Source organism: Strix uralensis, chromosome 1 (genome assembly GCF_047716275.1).
Source record: "Strix uralensis isolate ZFMK-TIS-50842 chromosome 1, bStrUra1, whole genome shotgun sequence".
NCBI lineage: Eukaryota > Metazoa > Chordata > Aves > Strigiformes > Strigidae > Strix > Strix uralensis.
In genome coordinates, this window is record NC_133972.1 from 76,153,279 (window position 1) to 76,173,760 (window position 20,482).

General features: G+C 47.3%; 2 protein-coding genes across 10 annotated transcripts in view; one reads left to right on the forward strand and one right to left on the reverse strand.

Annotated features, from left to right (window-relative positions):
- GMPR (guanosine monophosphate reductase) overlaps window positions 1–11,306 on the forward strand; it is a 44,701-nt gene extending 33,395 nt beyond the window's left edge. Inside the window, exon 9 of one of the 2 annotated variants that reach the window (XM_074871461.1) lies at window positions 5,016–6,184. In XM_074871461.1, the coding sequence (XP_074727562.1) occupies window positions 5,016–5,034 (19 nt within the window). In that variant the 3' untranslated portion in view covers window positions 5,035–6,184. The other variant, XM_074871451.1, reaches the window with a different exon arrangement.
- Window positions 11,307–11,480: 174 nt separating this feature from the next.
- The window catches only part of ATXN1 (ataxin 1), a 229,461-nt gene continuing 220,459 nt past the window's right edge, over window positions 11,481–20,482 (reverse strand). For all 8 annotated transcript variants that reach the window (XM_074871397.1, XM_074871379.1, XM_074871407.1 and 5 more), the window contains one exon: window positions 11,481–20,136. In XM_074871397.1, the coding sequence (XP_074727498.1) occupies window positions 19,606–20,136 (531 nt within the window). In that variant the 3' untranslated portion in view covers window positions 11,481–19,605. The remainder of the gene's footprint in view (window positions 20,137–20,482) is intronic.

The following is a 20,482-nucleotide window of genomic DNA, read 5'->3' on the forward strand; positions in this document are numbered from 1 at the left end:
CTAGATAGACCCTTTCAGTTCCTTATGGGCAATACTAAATAAATTTTGCTTGATCCATAGCTGTATTTTAATTTGCATCCTGATTTAGAATCCCCTGGGGATCAAGTTCTGAAACTTTCTCAGCAGCAAGGGAGCAGAAGCACAATCTGAAATGTTTAATCCCTGTTGAGATACTGCCACTGATTTTGTACCACTAGTAGGTAACATAGGAGTCCCCCAGTCTACTGCTAGCTACAACAGCTTCAAACATGAAATCTGTAAGCCTTGGCTGTTAACTCTGAAGGAGCTGATTCTCATCTTGTTCACATTGCAGCCACGACACAGAGCTGGCTACCTATACCAACCTTGGTCTTGGTCTTGGTCTTGCTCGGCCTGTCCCAGCATAAGTGTCACTGGTTTAAAAATAGCAACTGTTAATTATGCAGCACTGTAAATGTGCTGGGCATTGAAGGGATGATTGGAAACGGCGAGGCTTTGCTTTGAATTACTCTGATAGGAAAAGTTACAGGAAGTTTAGTCACTTACTAGTTTAGCTTATGGCAAACTTAACCAGAAGGGTTCTAAATCATCATTTTAAATGCTGGATGCCCCAAACAAGTTAAGTCAGTGGGGCCTCTTTACATGCATTTAAAAAGCCCAGCTGTAAGTCTGTGTCAGTGACCACAGTATGCTGTTTTGTCTTTAAAAGAGCCTGGGCACTCACAGTGTTTTATGCAAGCAGTGAGGAGCTCAGTGTGCTCAGCCCCTGCAGAATTGGTCTGCTTGTCACTTAACTTCATCTTCTCAAAATTACACATTTTGGCTGGAGAACCTGAGCCTCCAGCAAACAGTTAAATGAAAATTGACAGGTACGGTGAGATGGCTGTAGCAGGGAATAAAGTTAAGACAGTAATTGTTATTGTAATGAATATGTCAAGTTGATCTCATTTAATTTTGTGGGAAATCTGTGTACCCAGTATCATTACTTTTATGTCATTTATATTTTGGTTTATTTGTACATTTTTACCTCCTTCCATGAGGAACGTGGATCAGAGCTGGCAATTTCTGAACGGCAATTATTAAGTTTCTTTTATGGGAGAAAAGAAGTAAGGCACGCAGGAACAGAGACCACACGCAGTATTGTTCAGTTAGAGCCAATTTGCTTTCGTTAAGCCTTTTGAGATTTCACAGGTTGTGTGTGAACGCTGCAGTTCTGCTCTGGTCACTCAGCAATTCACAGCTGCTACTGAGCTGGGTTTTGGCACTTTATACTAACTGTAGGGTGGAATTTGTGCCATGGAAACAGAACAGCACCAGCACCAGCATCTGGCTGCTACTTACTGTCTTTTTCTGTGTCCCAGATGATAGCCTGGAAGACCTGCCCTCAGTTCCTGCCATTTCTTAAATGCTCCACTCATAGGGCTTTACCCTGACCCATGTTTTGCTGGGCTGACAGAGCACCATCACAAGTGCTTCACCCCATCCACCCTGCCAGGATTCCCACCCACCGTGCGCATCCCTCCGTGCCAGCAGCAGGCTTCAGCTGGCCGGGAGTTACAGGGCACACACCACAGATTGGGCCCTGTGCAAAAGGTCTAAAGCAAAGAGTTCTCCTTTTCTAGTCACCATTTAGTGGCTAGCGAGAGACCGAGTCTCTGCTGAGAGCGTCTGAGCACACCTCTCCCAGCTGTTGGGAGTCCCAATTGCTCGGTCTTCACCTTTCTTTTCTGAGAAGGGGTTAGTTTTGGGTTGTAACTCCGGGAGAGATGTCAGAACTGCAAATCCCTCAGCAGTTCCTGCTGACTTGCATATGCAGCTCTCTGCCAAGTGTGGCAGCTTCTGTGACACCCCTTGTAATCCATGCACGGCCTCTGCGCAGGCATTTGTTGCTGGCAAAACAGGCTCAGCTTGGGGATTTTTTACTTAGTTTCATTTATTGCCAACTAACACAAACCTCTAATCGCTGTTGGGTAATTAAACAAACACATAACTAAACACCTTTCCTCCCCCTTTTCCAGACTCCACTTAAGCCAGACACCTCAGTTCGCCCCTCCATGTCTCAGCTCCCCTTACTTTCACCGCAGGTCACACTCAGTCTGTCCCAACTGCTTCTGTGAGGAAAGAGGTGGCACAGAATGTTGTGGTCATGGGTGTAATGGTCTCTGTCTGCCACTCCTCCTCCTCACTGTGCCTGCTCCACTGTGGGTTGTCCACAGACCACAGTCCCTTTGTGGCTGTCCCTGCTCTGGCATGGGTCACCCAGGGACTACAGTCCCCTTGGGAGTGCATACCTTTGGCATGAGCACCTCCTTTTGAGAGTGCATCTCCAGCTGCATGTCTCCCCAGGCGTGTCCACGTGTGTCTCCTCTCCCAGTGGCTGCTGCTGTTTCTTAAATACACTTGAGCGGAGGTGTCGTGTGCTCCCCTGATGGGCCGAAGTTTTGGTGGCTCACACGATTTTCAGAGCCAGGTGGGACCATCTGGTGTGAAGCAGATCGTGGCCTTCTCCCACACAGGTCACACCGGCACACCCAAACTCAACCATCTATGCCCAACACAGCACCCATGTGTGTAACCATTGGGTGCTCATGTAAATTAACTGGGTGCTCATGCATTAACAAATTGGGCGCTCGTGCATGTACTAACAGGGTGCTTGGGCGTAAATTATTTGGATATGCGTGCATGAACCAATTGGATGCTTATGCATAAGTTAATTGTGCATTCATGCATGAATTAGTTGGGCACTCATACATTAATTTATTCAGTGCTCATGCATGAACTAATTTGTGTGACCTCACACAAGAATGCAGCAAACCCAGCAATTTACGGCCTGTATGGCACTCCTCATCTCTGCAGGGCATGCATCGAAGAGCTCTTTGAATGTTAATCTGTTATGAACTCTTTCAACATCATGACAGTCTTAATGTACATCAGTTATAAACTCCTCCCTGTGGACCAGACAGCAGGGATTAATACTGTAAAGGTACATTTACTAAAATGTCACTCCTCCATTCTGAGCACCATATTAAAGGGGTTGTCATCACAGTTTGGTTATGTACCCATCACAGACCCCACCCCTGGCCCACACCACAGCAGTTAATAGTGCAACAAGGTGTCCATACACTTAGTAAAATTCCACCCACTCTCCCATGGAAACCAGATGACAGGACTCATCAGCAGGCTCTGGGCAATGTGTTGTATGTGTTAAAATCTCTACTGCTTTCCCCTGGGGACTAGAGTATTGGGGTTAATGTTAATACAGCCTGAATATATACTCATCACAAACTTAACCCCCTCATCCCCGTCGACAAGACTACAGAGGTTAGTATTACAACAATCTGAGCACATGCTTATTACAAAGTAGACACTTTATAATGAGTATATATTCAAACTGTTGGGACTTTCTTGGTTATGTGTTTTACAGAAACAAACTCCACCCCTCACCCCTGTGGACCCCTATCAGGGTTAATGTCATCATCATCTGAATACTTGGTACAAATTTTAGGACAAAACAAACAACCAAGAACATAACGGTCATTAAGTTATTCACTGTGCTTTAGCATAAAAGTGTGTGATGAAGATCATAGAAGCAAAAACTACCACCACTGTTGAAGGCACTAATAGGGTCGTGAGTTCAGTGGCTGCAGGGCTTCATTTACATCCAGAATGGTGGGGGGCGTGGGGCAGTGAACAGTGTTCACATGCAGCAGCATGGGCATTTCCCCATTTGGGGAGTAAGCTGACACACCAAACAGCTTGGGGCTTGCGCCACAGCCATAACAACATTGGCTGAGCTCTGACCTTTTTGCTGCACTTGCAGTTCCTTCACTCGCAGCTCTAGCATTCTGTCCCACTTCTGTCCCACTCCTCCTTTTCCTTCTGGTATTCCCAGCATGTACGGTGGGAGCATGGAGAATTTTCAGCCCTTTTTGACACTTTTTTTCAAGGATGGACATAAAACTGGACTCTTGACATTTTCTGTGGAGCTAATCTCACACCTCTCTTCCAGCATGCTTCCCCCAGTGCGGTATCTATAGATTACTCCTTGATCAACAGGACATCCCACCAGCTTATCAGCTGATACTAGAGGAGCAGTAGCAACTGTCTAGCCGTCAGAGCTTTGGGGCTGTGACGTTAGGTGTTCACCACTTTTGTAGGTTTTGGTCTCCAAAGCCAAAAGTGGCAACCTACAAGCTCCAGCTTCCTAACAAACACCACCATAGCCACTGCAGGGGCATCTCCCAGGGGCAGTGGCTGTAAGTGTCCCACATTTCTGTAATTTTGCTGTGAAAAAAGGCTGGCCAAGTGTTCATGCTCTTGGGAGCAGTGTTCCCATCTCTGCAGGTCTGTTGAACCACCGTAACTGGGGCTGCGTTTGTTTGCAGTCAGCTCTCTGCTATCAACACCCTGCAACTTACGTCCCGCATGATGCGCAAGCATCAATTAACAGGGCATTCATGTTTGAACTTAATGGGGCATTCATGCATAAATCAATTGGACTCTCATGCATGAACTGAACGGGCAGTCATGCGTGAATGCAGTAAACCCTGCATTTCTTGCCCAATACAGCATGCAGAGCTCTTCAGGTGGCAGGATCTGGTAGGTAAAATTGGCACTGATTTCCCCAAATCCCAGACATGCACTGTCTCTCAGAATCTCGCGGGAGGCTCCCCAGAGGCCGAGCTGAACCTCCTGATTTTGACTGGAGGAGGGTGGGCATGGCCAAAAATCCAAGCTGCAGAGTGGTAGCATGACTACTTCTGTGTCGTTTTGTGGGCCAGGCCTTCTCTTTCTGCTGGCACTGGAGCTGAAAATAAAAGCCTGTGAACTCCCAGCAGTGCAGGCCCTACAGCGCACCACTGCGCCCCGTGCAGTCTGCTAGATGGCAGTGGTACATAGGTTTTCCATTGGCCGCTTATTACAGCATTTATTTAAGAGTTTCAAGAAAGAGTCAATTACTCATCAGATGTAGGGAGATTAATCATGGGTCCTTATTCACTTGGCATATTAACACTTCTCCTTTATTGTCTCCCTAGGGCTTTGACCTGCATTTAAACTAACAAAGTGAAATATAGCCAGGCTCATGCTGAAGTACCTCCACATAGCTGCTGTTGCTGATGTTAATGATTTGCAAATGGAGCCTCCAAACAGGCATGCCCTTTCTTTCTTGCACTATCCCCTAGACAACTTGTTTAAGGGAGAAGTAACTAAAGCCTCATTTACAACAATGACAGATCCCTGCCGTGATTTCTGCTTCCATTTTGTAGGAGAAAAGGAGAGCAATCCCCTGTCCCCTCCGCATTTCTCTTAGACCCCTTTCCCAAGGCCTACCTCTCCAAAGGAGCTAGCTTGCCGTGCAGAACAAGCTTGCTCTAAAGCCTAGCGAGATCAGCTGGTGATGGGGGAACTCCACTGCAGGAGGAATTGCTGAGCATGAGGCTGGAGAAGGCTGAAGGGGAAGGAGTGAAAGTTATTTGCCTGGCTTCTTCCATCAAGTAACTCTTCAGATGTGCTTTTGGGAACAGTGCAGTCTGTGCTGGCATGCGCCCGTACTTGACAGTATTCACAGCACTGCTATTTTTTCTGGCCTTTTTGCCTGGCTCTGAACTGTGCTAGCTCCCCCTTCAGCTTCAGGGGACAGCTCTGCAGAGGGTTTCTGTGACAGGTTTCCCACTCCATCTCTGTGGGCTCTGAAGAATCAGGCTGGTAGGAGGCAGCCAGAGCAGTTCCATCTGCGTCTGGTCAGTGACATGGGACAGAGCCCAGGGACTGTGAAGCCTCTGTAGAGCTGTGCTGAGTTGTGCCCGCTGAGCACCAGCTCCAACATTTCTGTAAGTTGCCTGAGCCTGGCCATTCCTTATATTTAAAGCTTGCAGCTCTCAAGGTCAAATTTACCTTTCAATAAACCTGAAAGCTTCACTTGCTTGTAGGCAGATGGTGGAGGGGAGGAAGGGGCAGAGCTGTAAATACACTCATGTAATATTGGGGTACCTAAAAGATTTGTCTGCTTCTAGTTCCCAGTATTGGTGGTGACTGGAGTTGAGGCATTTCAGTGCTTGAGAGCACCAAGTAGCAACAGGCAAGCAAGCAATATAGCTGGGGGAATGTGTGTAAACTGCAGCATGTGGAGTATTAAGCTCCACATTGCTCCAGTAAACACACTGTTATGTTTTGCATCTAGACATAAATGCAGCAACCAATCTCTTCTACAGGGCTTCGGAGGGCAGAACTGTGGAGGTACCGTACAGAGGGGATGTGGAACTCACCATTCTGGACATCCTCGGGGGGCTGCGCTCCACCTGCACCTACGTGGGAGCTGCCAAACTCAAGGAACTGAGCAGGAGAACAACGTTTATCCGGGTCACGCAGCAGCACAGCCAGGTCTTCTCTTAGCCCAGGACTGGGGGCTGGAGAGAGAGGGGTGGGGGAGAGGAGCAGGAAGGGCAGCTGGTTTGATTTGCTTTCTCCTCCATGTTGTCTTAGTGGCAAACTCTCCTCTCTCTCTCAGAATGGCAGCAGCATAGCCATTGGAGGGGCTATGGCTGGGGTTTGGAAGGGGAAGGTTGTGCTATTAACGCAGTGCCATTGGTTCAAAATGCAATAGCCTCATCTTTTATTGTTGTGCCTATGTTATTTTTTAATCAACATTTCTTCACATGTTTTTTTCCCCCCTCTGATAAATAGCTGCTGAAACCTCAATTAACAGGGAATTGGCTTGTACAGACAGGGCTGTTAACGCCTGCACACGTACACACTTTCTGTTTTTTAAGACTGGCCTGTCAGCTACCGCCACTTCTGGCAGTTCACCCTCCAGAAATTGCAGGCTGGGAGAGAAAAAGACGCAAGGAGTTGCGTGGAGAAATCAAAATTCAAATTCCCTTAATCTTTGTCCTGGCAAAAGAATGGATGTTTGTGGCACAGCTGCCAGCCTGCAGAATGTCAGAGGTGGATGGTGGATGAGGCCTGGCTACTGGTGACTTCCTCCTGTGATGATAAAAATGCCAGATCTCTCTCACTCTCAGTTCACAGGGCTGGTACTGCCGTTCTTACTTAAATCTCCTTATTTAGTGAACTTGCCTCTTCAGAGAAGTTGGCATTGAATGTAGCAAACCCGTGCTGTCCCCCCTGCCCCCATCTGTGGAGATCGTTCAGGAGAAAAGGTCTCAGAGCTTGCCTGCTTTTTTGTGCATGCAGTTACTGAATTACCTGGGTTCCTGCTTTGCCTGCTCTCTGTGAACAGATTTTTAAGACACTGAAACTCGGCAACAGTAACCCCTCCCCAAGCGGGGCATTTCTCTGCTGCCCTCCCTGTTCTCTTGCCTCTTTGTATCCATTTAGCAAAGGTGTACAAATGCCGTGCTGTGCATTGCCTGTGGCCAGGGGAATGAGGCTGGAGGGAACAAATTCACTTTTGGTTATTTGGTACCACTCCTTTGCAGTGCTCGACACCATGAAAAGCAAAAGAGAGCTTTCGGCAGAATAACCCGATCCCAAGACACTGGTAGGCTCAGATTGGAGTTAAAGCATTTGCTCTAAAGGCAGTAATGAATGTTTAAGACTCTGGGTAACACTTTAATAAAGTGTAATGGCCCACTAATTAATTGATAAATCACAATGAAATTTCTTTGAAAATACACATTGCATCCACATGAATCCCACAGTAGCTCATTATGATAAACGATGTAAAAGCGAGCACCAATGAATTAATAATGCTTGGCCACTTACTTTAAAGTGCTGCTGAGATCACAGTACAGCTAATGTTACTTCAGTACTTCAGAGTCTTACTTTCCCCTCGTGTAGATACCTGTGGAAAGAGGCAGGCTTCCTTTGAAAAGCAAAAGAGCGAGCTGTAGGAAGAGGAATAGCAAAGAGAAACTCCAGAATTAAACTCATGTGTTCGACTGCTCAGAAAGCCATGCACGAGGATTGGTACAATTGACCATGCTGAGGAGCAAATCTAAGCCACAAGCTGATCCCTGGTGATTTTGAAGTGTGTTGTGCACATTAGAAAAAGCACAGAATATCTTCCAAATAGCCTGGTATTTTAAATAGCTTCCATTTAACATGTAAGACAAAATTCTTTATTGTGGTATGACCCCTTCATCTGCTCTGGAGGTGAGTAAGGGCCTTAATGTGAGCACAGGTTATGCTTGTGCTGGCTTTAAGGACCATTTGTCCTGGCCACATACCATAAAGGAACCTGCGTGCAGGTGCAAGCAGGCCCTGGGAATAAAGGACCTGCTCTCTCTTCCCTCCAGCCAGAAAGTGTCACGTTAAGAAGACACCTGGCTTCTTTACAGCAAACCCTCCTTTGGGCCACATACTGCCCAGAGTATGGGCTGTATTACTGCTCTGCATCCCTACGGCCGTAGGGGGTCACTGGTCCTTTATGTATGCGATGTGAAGGGCAGGGCCACACGGGCAAGTGAACACCTCCGGCAGGAGTGGGGTCAGACCGCCACAGCGCAGGCCTGACCACAGGGCTGTCTCCACACTCGTGCCTTCATACGTGGGAAGCACAGCAGTCTGCTGGTCTCACGCCTACTCTCACTAGCGCTTTTCTACTTTTTTTAGCTACATTTCTAAATGGAATTTAAGAATACATATACATATAAAAATATATATATTTGTAAACATTTTTAAAAAGCTCATAGGCACGCTGAACAGAGCAGCTTCATGACATGTCTTCAGAACAGTTTCTTTCCCAAAGGGCAGGCGCTGGGGGCAAAGAGGGGGGCGGCCTCTCCACAGGTGTGGCAGCGTGGGGCCCAGCCCCAGGCAGGCCGCACACTTCCATGGCCAGCCTGGCCTGGGGCCGAGGCGCCACGCTTACACAGCCAACCTACTGCTGACTGACCAGTGACTAATAGGGAAGGCTGGGGATAGGGAAGTCTTAAGTTGTCCCTGGAATTCTCCAGGCTGTGAAGGACATAGATGCTAAGAATGGTTACTGACAAAGCTTTGACTTAGGGTATTTGGTTTTCTAAATAGCAGCTCTTACTGTCATTTTGATAAGCAACATGTTTTCTTTCTATTTGATTTTCTCCTTCTCGCTCCAAAGTGAGTGGGAGAGAGAAATTGGCTGCAGAAAGGCTGAACTGGTGGCTAAACTGGGTGTTAAAGGAGGGCTCAAGCTCGTCTTTTTTCCGTTTTGCAGCATGTCTGCACCTCACCCAAAGTTATATGCGAGTTTTGTTCAGGGATAACCCTCGGCTCTGTCAGTGCTCACCATTCACACAGTACGTGTCCAGCTTTCAGGCTGCAAAATGGAAAAAAGAGGAACTTGAGCCCTTCTGTAACAACCAGTCCTGTGCTCCAGTAGTTGCCCTAATCTTTGCTCAGCCCCAGGTCCTGTGCCGCTCTGTCAGGGAGCTGGGCGCTGAGGGCGCGTTGTGCCTGGCGGGGTGGTCCCAGGCAGAGACCACAACCCCTGACAAACGCCTCGTGCCATTTGTGGATCTGCCTCACCTGCACACGTAACCGGGTTCTCCATTACTTGGGGTCCTTCTGTGGGAAGTGTCATTGGAAAGCACGTCATGTCGGGTGATTGTGCATGACCTGGGCTTCTTTAACCCTACCACCCCAACCCTACCCTGTCCAGAGAGCCGCTGTGCCTGCGACTGCCTGCGCTGTAGGCCAAGTTCATGCCTGCTTCCCCCAGCCAGGCAGCTGTTGAGCACCCAAGAGCATGGCTGAGGTTTGGCTCGCTGGGTTGGCTCCGCAGTGACTTGAGTTTAACATACCAAAGACCTACAAGCAGGGATGCTGATAAAGGGCAACGTTACATCATTAAAGGACTCCCTGCTGAGCAGGTCCATCTCTGGCTTCTTGAAACACAGGGACACCTAAAACACCCCCCGCCACTCCCAGCTGTATTCTGGAGTTGCCTTGCTGCAGCACATTGTGCGGGCTGGGCTGGCTGGCCCTCCTGCCCCGGTGGCCTGGCTTAGCGGAGCTCTGCGGGGCAGGGGAGGCCTTGGCACAGTAGCAGCCTTGCTCGCAGCCCAGCGGCTGCGTGCTGGCTGCGAGGAGCCCACGTGTAGACCTCCTCGCAGGCGTGAGGCCCGCCTGTTAAAGGAGCAGGCCTTGAGCCAGCATCCTGCCGGATGCAGGACGGCCACCAGCCACCCGCGTCTCCTCTCTCTGAAAGAAACAAGTCCAGGTGCCCGGGGGGTGCACGCCTCCCCCTGCTCACTGGCACAGGTGGCTCACCCCCGTCGGCCATGGGGCAGGGGCTTCAGCTGTGCTCTGCCCTGCAGCTTTCTTCTCACCTTAGGGCATGGCGGGGGGGTGAGCGTAGGACGGGGCCACCCTGTAAATATGAGGGGTTGTAAGCAGGGGCAGGAGGAGCCTTTGCTTACATTTGAGGAGCCTTTCCCGCACAAAGTGTGCCTGTGTGTGTCTTTCAGCTAGTCAATAGTGGGGGGAGGAAGGATGGGGGTGAGCAAGAAACACAGCAGCAATTAGCGAAACCCCACCGTGCTGGGACAGGGGCTGGTGTTTTTCAGTCACTGACACAAGGAGAGTTTGAAGCCTTTTCTGAACCAAGCACTCCCTGGTTTATACCCATCGAGCTCCACTGTCTTGAACAGACTTGCTGCTACAGCTTCCTGCCCGTGTACATACAGTGTTGGTCCATCACCGCCTCCCACCCCTCCACCTGGGGGATGTTGTTTTTTAGTTGCTAGTATCAGGTTTATACCAAAAGGTCTTTGTGGGAGCCAGGAGGGCTTTTGTGACCAGTGCCAGGTTTGGCCTTGTTTATGTAGAATGGGGGAAAAAAAGAAAGCCAGGGCCCAAGAGCAGCAGTTTGCCTCCTGCAGCGGCCAGAGCCGGCAGGCAGGAGAGGGCAGGGCCCTTCCCCACCCACTGGGAGCTGCCCGGGGGCAGAGTGGCCAAAACTCGTCTGGGTTAGATGCTGGCACAGCTCCGCGCCCCTGAACACAGCATGGACCACCCCTGCAGCCTTCGCTTTGCCTGTGGTTGTTCAGATGTTTAAGCGAGCCCTCCCCAGCATTTACCTGACACAGTGTTTACTGGTTGAAGTTTTCATTCACAAATAAATAATTCAGAGTCCAAAACTCCTTGGTGTTGCCTGCGATAACTGTGAAGCGCTTCTGCGTAATCGGCCAAAAAAGGGCTGGTGAGGGTTCGATGTTCTTCTGCCCCACTCGGCCCTGCTGCGGTGGCGATGCCGAGCGCTGCCTCCCCTCCTCTGTGGCAACCGCGCGTGCGCGACGCCTCCGGCGCAGCTGGCACCGGCGTTTAATGTGTTCAGAAGTTGTAAATGGAAAGTTTTTGTTACGCAATAAAGAGCTTCACTCTGATGGTCTGGAGAGGGTTTTATGGCCACGGATGGGTACGTGCACGTTTCTGCGTCGTCACGAGTAAAAGCCAACGCTCTCAAATGTGTTGCCGAGGGGGGGAATTAAATTGGGCAAATTACTTCCCTAGGAAAGCTCTCTCCCATTCAGTCATAACTCATAAAAACAAAACACGCGTTTGCAATTGGCACTGTTATTTTATTAGTACGAGTATACTGAAACAATAAACTTGTACTGGTATACAGACAATTTCTTTAAAACAATTTTGTTCAAATTTTGAATCAAACATTGTTTTATTATAATAATGAAATAATTTCTACCTAGAAAACCTGCAAGCACCATCAAAGAAAGGGACCATAAAATTCAATAAACAGACGCGAGTGTATCCTACAAATAGACACACCACCATTAGAAAATAGAATATGAATTCTTCCATTTTTTTTAATATTTGTTTTAAAAAAGCTAGTGCAAGTACAATATTTTACACTGGAATTACAGAGAGTATGCACGCATATGGAAAAAAGTTCTCCTGTCACAATAAAAGCTCTTAACTATGTCTGTATGCACTTAAAATCTTCTCCTCTTTTCAATAAGGTGCAAAACGTTATTCCCTCCCTATTTCTCCTTTGTACTGGCCATGTCAGCTCGATTTCTCCCCAACACAAAGCTGCGATATCCCTTTTACTGGGCCTACACTAGGAACTACACTGGAAGTGTGATTTGCAACAACCCTCACTAGTAATACCAGACGAATTAAAAAACAAAACAAAACAAACCAAAAAGACCTTAAAAACTACTGCTGTAGAATGGCTAAACTTTACCCCGGCACGGCCAAGCGCCGCCGCCGGCTGCCGGGAGCGGTGACATAGCTAGTACAAAATGATTTTCAGTAGCTCACCCGAACTGAAAAAGGTTGGGAAATTCCCCCTTCCCCCCTTTTGTAACACTGCGAAAAGAACAGTGTTCAACAAGTTAATATATTATTCCAACAAAAAAAAAAAAAAAAAGAGCAAATACATACATTAGTGAGTTTCAACATTAGCTGACTGTCGCGAAGAGTCGTATCTATGCCTTAACAGATTAGTAACTTCGCTAAGAGGCCAGCCCGGTGGCCAGGCAGAAAACACGGACTGAGCCACCCGCAGCCACCCCTGGCCCGTTTCTGCCCTCGGCTACACGGATCCAAACCCAACTGACTTGGACAGGAGTTCTCAGAGTGTGTTCAAAGGGAGAGTAGGTGGGTCCTGGATTTTTAAAGCAAACGCCAGGGCGGGATCCCCTCGCCGGCTGGTGCGAAGGGGCAGAGTGGCGCCGCCCGGGGAGCCGGCAGTCCCACACCGGCTCCGCGCCGGCCAAGGACCCGGGCCCTGAAGTTTCTGCTCATCAGCAATCCCGAAGTACAGCAACGACAGCTTCAACGAGTGACTAACGCTCGTGGCAAACAACACTTCCAATGCATACCTACTGCGTGGTCGAGGGAAAGGGCACAGGAGCTTTGACCGCTCAAAATAGAAACGAACAAAAAAGAAACAACCTTGGATGAAGCCTCCATAAAATCCTCAGTGGAAGACTTGAGTCCTTTCAGCTAACGACAAGAAAAAAACTACAGAAACCTTAGAGACTGTTATTGTATAAATACTACCTGTTGGCTGAATGCACTTCATTGTAACACAGCTGGGGCTGGTTTTCTGAGTGCCGGGGGGTCACTTGGACAGGGCGAGTCTTTCTGCCCCATGTGCCTGCGGGAGCTGAAGCTTGAGTTACCTCCGGGGAGGGGGACAGGGGCAGTCTGAAACCTCACCCGCTCTGCCCTGCCGCCGGCTCCCAGCTGCCCAGCTCAATCTTTGGACAGGAAAAGGACCCTCTCTCTCAGAAACTGCCTCAGGATCCTCTCCTTTTGGCTTCTGAAAAACACCGGTCTCGCCATCGGCCAAGACCATCACTGGAAACGTGCTCTGTGTGACTAACTGCTCCCCAGTGGCTCTGAAAGCAGAGGTGGGGGAGAGGGGGCAGCGACAGGGGCTGGAAGGCGGGGGCGCGTCGGGCATCGCTCTGCTGCTAGTGCTGGGCTAGGATCCCTTGTTATAAGCACTTCTTGCTCAGGGTTATACTCTTTGGGTTTTGTCTGGAACAGGAAGTGCTGAAAAAACGTGGAACAGCATCCCAGAGAGAGGAAAAAACGGGACCGAAAGGCTTCAGGCGGGAACTAAGCAGGTCGTGCTCAGCCGGCAGCGGCTCCCCACCCCAGGGCGGCTGCAGCATTGCCGGCCCCAGCCCCGGCAGCACCCCAACACCGGGGCTGGCCTGGCCCTGCCTGCGAAGGTCATGGCCGAGGCCTCCCTCAAATCCGGCCCTGCCCTGCGGGCTGCCAGGGGCTCCCTCGGCACAGGCAGGACAGACTTAAAGCCAAAACACAGCTGGAGAGTGAGACTCTAGTTTTGCACAGTAGCCACCCTTTGAAGTGCCCAATAGCTGCACTCGAGAATTGCTGCTCCAAGGTATATTTTCAGCACAGGAATAAACAGTGTGAAGCATGACTCCATTCCCCAGAAATGGGACCCATGTAATACAAACAGAAAATTAAGCACAGTTGTTCTTTAAGAGCCTTTTAAGTAATAATTCTTCCTGGCCAAAGCCAATACAAATCAGATCATCTAGACATGACATTTTCTATATACAAAAAACATGTAACTTTCAACCTTTCTCTGCTTTTGTATTTAAAAACTTTTTTTTTTTTTACAAACAAGGTATGAAACTCACTGTTCAAACAGAGCCATCTCTTTTTCAAACACTGAATGAATCATTCCAACATTCATTTTTCTTTTGTGCAATTTTTTTAAAACATTACCTGTACTCCTCAATGTGAGTGCTTCAAAAAAAGTTTCTATTTTTAATAAGCTTCTCAAATTAGGTTTACATCAAAAAATATTCCCACAAGGTATAGTGCTACAAGAAAAGATCCTATCAGTAAAGGTAACACATCTGAAGCGAGGTCGTCTATGTAAAAGAAATTGAACTCTGGAGTAGAGGTGTGCAACGCGTTTGGAATTTCCCTATCGACACAAAGCAAGGCTGTCCTCAGGACAGGGAATCAAGTGGACATGTAGGCATACGTGTAAAAAAAAAAATCACACATATTTATTTGTGTGCAAACAGACACTTCTGTCTGGGGGTGTGTGTGCACGTACGCTTATCTGCATCAACTAATTCTCATTTTGCTATGTATTTCAGGATTTGGGGGGGCGGGAGGGTTGGATAAACCAGACGAAAGGAAATTGCTGCCTGCACTCTAGTGGTGCGTTCATCCCCTTTGCTTTTCACATCAGCACTGGCCAGAGCCCAGAGCGGACTCTGCTGTTACCTGTGATGATGGGGAGGGAAGAAATGGAAATTATTTGTATGAGTGCATGTCCCATTTTGCCGTTTGTCAAGTTCCTGGGACAGCAGAAGTGTTTCAATGGGCCAAATCCCCCTGCCTGCCTGGGGCTTCCGCCCTGGCAAAGCTGGACAAACCCCAAGATTTTTCCAGCTGCCTGATTAAGGTCAGGATCTGGCCCTGACTGAAGCAAGCTTCAATTTCCCAAAAGTTTATACATGTGCTTCACAGCAAGCTCCTGAGCAGCCTTCGCTGGCCAGCCCAGACCTCCTCGAAGCACGCGTATAAGCGTTTGCAGAACGGTCCCACGACACGCAGAGCACTGCACCAAGAGCCCCCTTCTTTGAAATAACACTATTAGTGTTTAAGAATATTGAGGATTCGCTCTCCTTGATACAGGCCTTTTTTTTTTTTTTAGCAGTTGCAAGTATTAACAGAAATTCACCACTTCCTTTTTACTATTGGCAACACACTTTGAAGTAAAATAAATCTCTGCAGAGAGTGAATTTTCATGATAACCAACAGCTACAGTTCATGCTGAGCTTGCTGCTTTTGTATTGCAATCTAAGTGAGATCTAAAAAGTTTAAACCATGAGATGCAGGAAATCCAAACTTGTCTGTAACATTGTACATCCCTACTCCGGAGCAGTAAAAGTGCTGCTTCTGGTCACATCAGTGTACCACACATATGCCAGCCCCATCCCTGAGTAAAAGGTGTGAAAGGTTTCTAAATGTTCCTTGATTTAAGGGAAACGAGAGCAGTGATGTCACTTCCCCGTGCTGAGAAAATGACGGGAACGACAGGTTGAACGAAGCGACAGGGGGATGAAGGAATTAAAGGAATAAAAAAAGGAACGTGTGTCCCCCCCTCCTCCCGAGGTCTACGTCTTCAAGGGAAAGCGAGCCCAAGGGCAATGTACGAAATGGTAAAATAGGTCAACAGCGACTCTGATTTGGGTCTCGACCAGAGGACTCGAGGTAAGTGACATCAAACTCAAATTCCCCACGATGTGGCCCAGACAAACTGAAACAATGCCTAAGTTAAACACTATAAGGAACAGTCATTTTATATATATAGATATATAGATAGATTAGATAGATAGATAGACAGATAGATAGATTCTTTTTTAGAAATCCCTATAAAGAGGTTCTTGTTTTATTTTTCTTTGCCCTGACTAATTTCTTGGTGATTGTATGCATTTTGTTGTAAACTAAACAGGCCTGCTACAAAAGAAAGAAAAAAAAAAAAAGACAAAAAGAAAAATAAAACTACCGTCGGTTACTATTGCAAAGCGGACGCTGCGCAGAAGCAGCAGCTAAACCTCCTCCGTTGGCTTCGCCTCAGCATCTCCGTGCCCGCGAGTGGAATTTCTGCGTGTGCCCGGGGATCGATGGCACTTCCTCAGGCACGGGGACTCGCTGCAAGGGATGCTCGGTGCTGGGGGGAGAGGAAAAGCCCCCCTTTGCAAAGGACTTGGTCCCAGAGGGGATTTTTCTCTCCCTGGTGGGAGTCAGGTCTCACTGGCGTGTGGCCCAGGTGGAGGGCAGCACTGGGCTGTACGGCTGAGCGCTGCCCTCCGCCTGGACGGCACACAGATGTTAATCTTTTTCTCTTTTTTTTCTCCCTGGATCTTTTTTAACATCAAATACAAAAAGGGTTTGTGTTTCATGGGGCAAGGGATGCTTGACCCTTAATACGTTCTTTTTTGGGGGGGGGGGGGGGGGGGAATTATTAATGGGGGAAAAAAGGTAGAAAGAAAGAAACTTCCAAAAAGAACAAAACGAGGGGAAATCAGAAGTGGGTATGAGATCTAGCTAACACCACATGGGTGAGTCTAAGTTGGCACGTAAAGTATTGCACATCCTACAAAAGCCAAAGAAAGCATGGAAAGGGACAATTGTTTGGAAAGAACCAGTTATTTCAGAATTCCTCAGTCTGAAATACAAGCACAGAACTAATACATTCCTATTGCTCCAAACGTATTTTTTTATTATTATTATTTTTTATTTTTTTTAGTGTTAGTTGAATAGATCCAGTCAGTTTAATAGCCCCTGCTTCCTTATTAACCACAAATGTGTATGCGTATGGTTTTACTTGAGATTTTTTTTTTTTTTCCGAGTACACGTGAAGTATGGAACTAGTGGTACGACTGTGAACTAAAATCTGTAATTCTTTCTATTCCTTTACCATCAAAGCATAAAAACAAAACAGGAAACAAAACGAAACAATAAATTGCAAGTGCCCTGAGCAGAGTATATGGAAGATTAAGCAACTTCTCTGAGCAGAAATATTAACAAATAAGCACTAACTAAGCAGTGTGACTGTGAGAAGAAACCCACTCAGCTATTTGGTAGCCCGCCGAGAGGTTAATAAAATTCAAGGAAATTCAAGAAAAGTTTCAAGCTATTTTAAATGTATTTCAACTTTTTGGTGCACCCCAGAATATGGTATAAAAACAATTAGTTCTGGTGTGAGCTAAACTTCAAGTAACAAATAACAGAGTCAAAGCTGGGGTTTGGGGTTAACATTTCTTCTCTTAAATAAAATCACTGTAGTTTAGGGGAGAGGGAAAACAAGATTTTAAATAAATTTGTTCACTTTACGTTACTGTGTTTCTAATGACGGACTTTTTTATTTCCTTTTCTCCCTATCAGTACAGCTTCTTCAAAACCACCTGAAGGACGCGAACTCGCCAGCCAAAGCCAACGACACAAACGCTTGCTCACGCAGGTCCCAAGCGCAATCCCACTGAAATCAACAGGCTCTTTCTAGTGGCAGCAACAGGCTTTAGCACTCAGCCCCGAAGTACTTCATACTTGCACCTCCCCGAGGCTCGTGCAGGAGGCTGGGTGCACAGCACCTCAAAGGATCCGGCCCTACCTGGGGAAAGAAAAGACTGAACGGCGTAAATCCCCTCCCCAGCCTACTTGGTTTGTACCAAACTCTTGAAATGTCGCCTTTCCAATGGAAAACGATGCAATTAAAATAACAAATAATAATAATAATAAAATAACAATAGGTTTGTTTTCAAAACAAACAAACATCTTGCTTACGTATAGAAATGTTTCTTGTGGAAAATTCTCTCAGCAAGTCTGAAGAAAAATTCTCAGAGCTGTCCCGGTAGGACCTGGTTCTGTGTGGCAGATATGGTAGAAAGACCAAAAATGAACTTTGAAAGGAACGTAACCCTATGAAATGGCCTAGAGCGTAGGCAGGTTAGTGAGTAATTGCTACATTTGTTTATGCTCTTTCAGACCCCCCCAACCCACAACATTATTAGGTAAAAACTGCAGGAATACCACACAAATGATAAACTCAAGATGTGCAAATTGCAAGATTCTTTAAAGTCCATCTTTTTCAAAAACACTGGACAATGATTTTTTTTTCCTCTTTCCTTTTTCCTTTCTCTTATTTTTTTTTATTATCTGTCAGCTCGCATATGCCTTTAACTCTTTCTCAAGCATTAAAGTTTAAAAAGTGCCTCCTATTAAGTAGTCCTTTGTGGACAATGACTGTCACATACTAGTTCAATAATTCACATTCATCCCTTTGAAACCACATTAAAACTTTCAGCATCTTGCCTGTGAGAAAACTTTACATAGTTGCATGTAGTTACAGTGTTGAAGAGATTTGTTTGTTTGTTTGTTGTTGTTGCTTTCCAAGCAGATTAAAGTGAGATACAGTACGTACTGAGTGTTAGACCAGGATGCTCAGCAATAAAGTGTGAACAGCATTTTAAGTGCTTAAAGACATTCTAGGTTCATCTCCAACAGCGGATTCCTGTGTCACACCGAAATTTGAAAAAAGTGGCACCAGTTGTCCATAATCATGAACTAAAAACAGTACTAGAGTTAAAGACAGAGATTTGCAACCTAACTGCAAACGATGGATGCCTGTGATCTCAAAGGGGCAGTATGCGTCTACCTTGTGGAAGCAAATGTCAATGGCGTAACCCGGTCGATTTGTCTAACACTGCACAGAAACAGGAGTGAGCCTGAGCCAGGCGCATCCACGGAGCCGGAGGCTTCCTTGTGCACAGCCACACACACCCACGCCACACGCACGCACCCCCCCACCCCCCCACCCCCCCACTGCCATGAAGGAAAACCTTGCAGGGCGACCGGTGCAAGAGTCCGTACAGCCTCCCCGTCTGCTGACTCCGGGCAATGGAACTGCACTAGCAAGCAGAAAGGAAATGTTGGTGTGGCAGTTGCTTTAGGAATAAAAATCAGTGCAGTCAGACCCCATGGGGGGAAAAAAATATATATATACATATACACACACACAAATATATATATATATATATATATAGTAGAGCCTTGAGTAAGAGTTGGCTTGTTGTTGAAAACGTCAGAGACTGTCCGATCCTTTTCAGTAACACCCATGGGTTGTGTCCTCAGCATCCACCCGGGGTGAGGAAACCTCTTCAGCAACCCGCCGCAGAGCCGCAGCCCCTCCTCGGGACTGGCGCACACACACACGCACACGCACCCCACGCGTGACATACACCTCTGCTACAGTTCCCTTCTCCTCACCTCCCCCCCAAAAAACAGAACAGGAACCAAACCAACAGAACAAAAACAAAAAAACAACGATGAAAAGAAAACAAAATCACAGCTGGACCCTGTCCTACACGAGGTGTTAGAAAACAGGAGCCATGACAACACATTCATTTCCACTAAGGGTGTGTGAAGCAGATACTGCCCCTTCTGTCGCTCTCGATAAACCTAGTCACTGACAAACACTTGTGGAAAAACATATGCACCAGTCTCCTGCATAATACCAGCTGCAACTATAACAACAAGGTTATAACATAAACCTAAAATAAGATGATAACATGTAAATACTGGGTTATTTAGTCTACAGTACAGTAATCTGGATAAAAATGACAAGGGATAGCCTAATTTCCTTTCCCCAAACAACTTTTACTTTCCTACGTTGGATCGACCTTCAATGCAAATCTTAACCTCCTGAGGAATAAAAGAAGGCTTGGGAAGAGTCAAAGGTGGCTCCTCTTCTGATTTCTCTAGTTTTCGTGTTTCGGGGGCTGACCACCTCCTCTTCCTCGTTGCCGGGGGCTTGCTGGGTTCTGTTTTGGTGAGCAAAGGTGCTGCAGGCAATCCTATTTTGTCCGGAAACTTCAGTTCACCATTCTCAGCTAACATCTGTGCGCTTCCCTGATTAATCCCGTTTTCCTGCTCCGCATACCTGTGTCTACTTCCAGCTAGACTGTCATTCTTTGAATGCTTCAGCAAGATACTAGCTGAGTCCATGGGCTGGCCCTTTTTAATAGAGCCGTTCTTCAGGTTCTTGAGCGTGAGCGATATGCAGACGTCCCCCACCGAGAGTTTGGAGCATGGCAAATCAAAGAGCTGGCTGGTTCTCTCGGGGCAGCAGGATGACCAGCCTTGTCCAAATACAAAAAAAGGGTATTCTACCAAGACTTCCACGCTGACCTGCAGAAAGAGAGGGGACAACAGAGAGAGACAGAGGGAGAGAGAGGGGAGAGCGTGAGGTCATGCGTGTGCCCTCACGCACGTGCATGGCAGGCGGCGCTTGCCACGGCAGAGAGGGATAAAGCTGAAATTGTAAAAGCGCTGTTTGGTTTCCACAAAATCAGTACATCGACCACCAGACTTTGTGCCTGTCCTTGTCACACAGGTGTTACTGGTTTCTCTGAGCTCAGCATTTCTTAGCACAAGGCCGCAGCGGGAATCAAGCTTTACCTTTATCCAGCCGCTCAGAGAGGTGTAAGAGGCAAAAAAGCTTTGGCACCTGGCAAAATCCATTCCCTGCCATCTC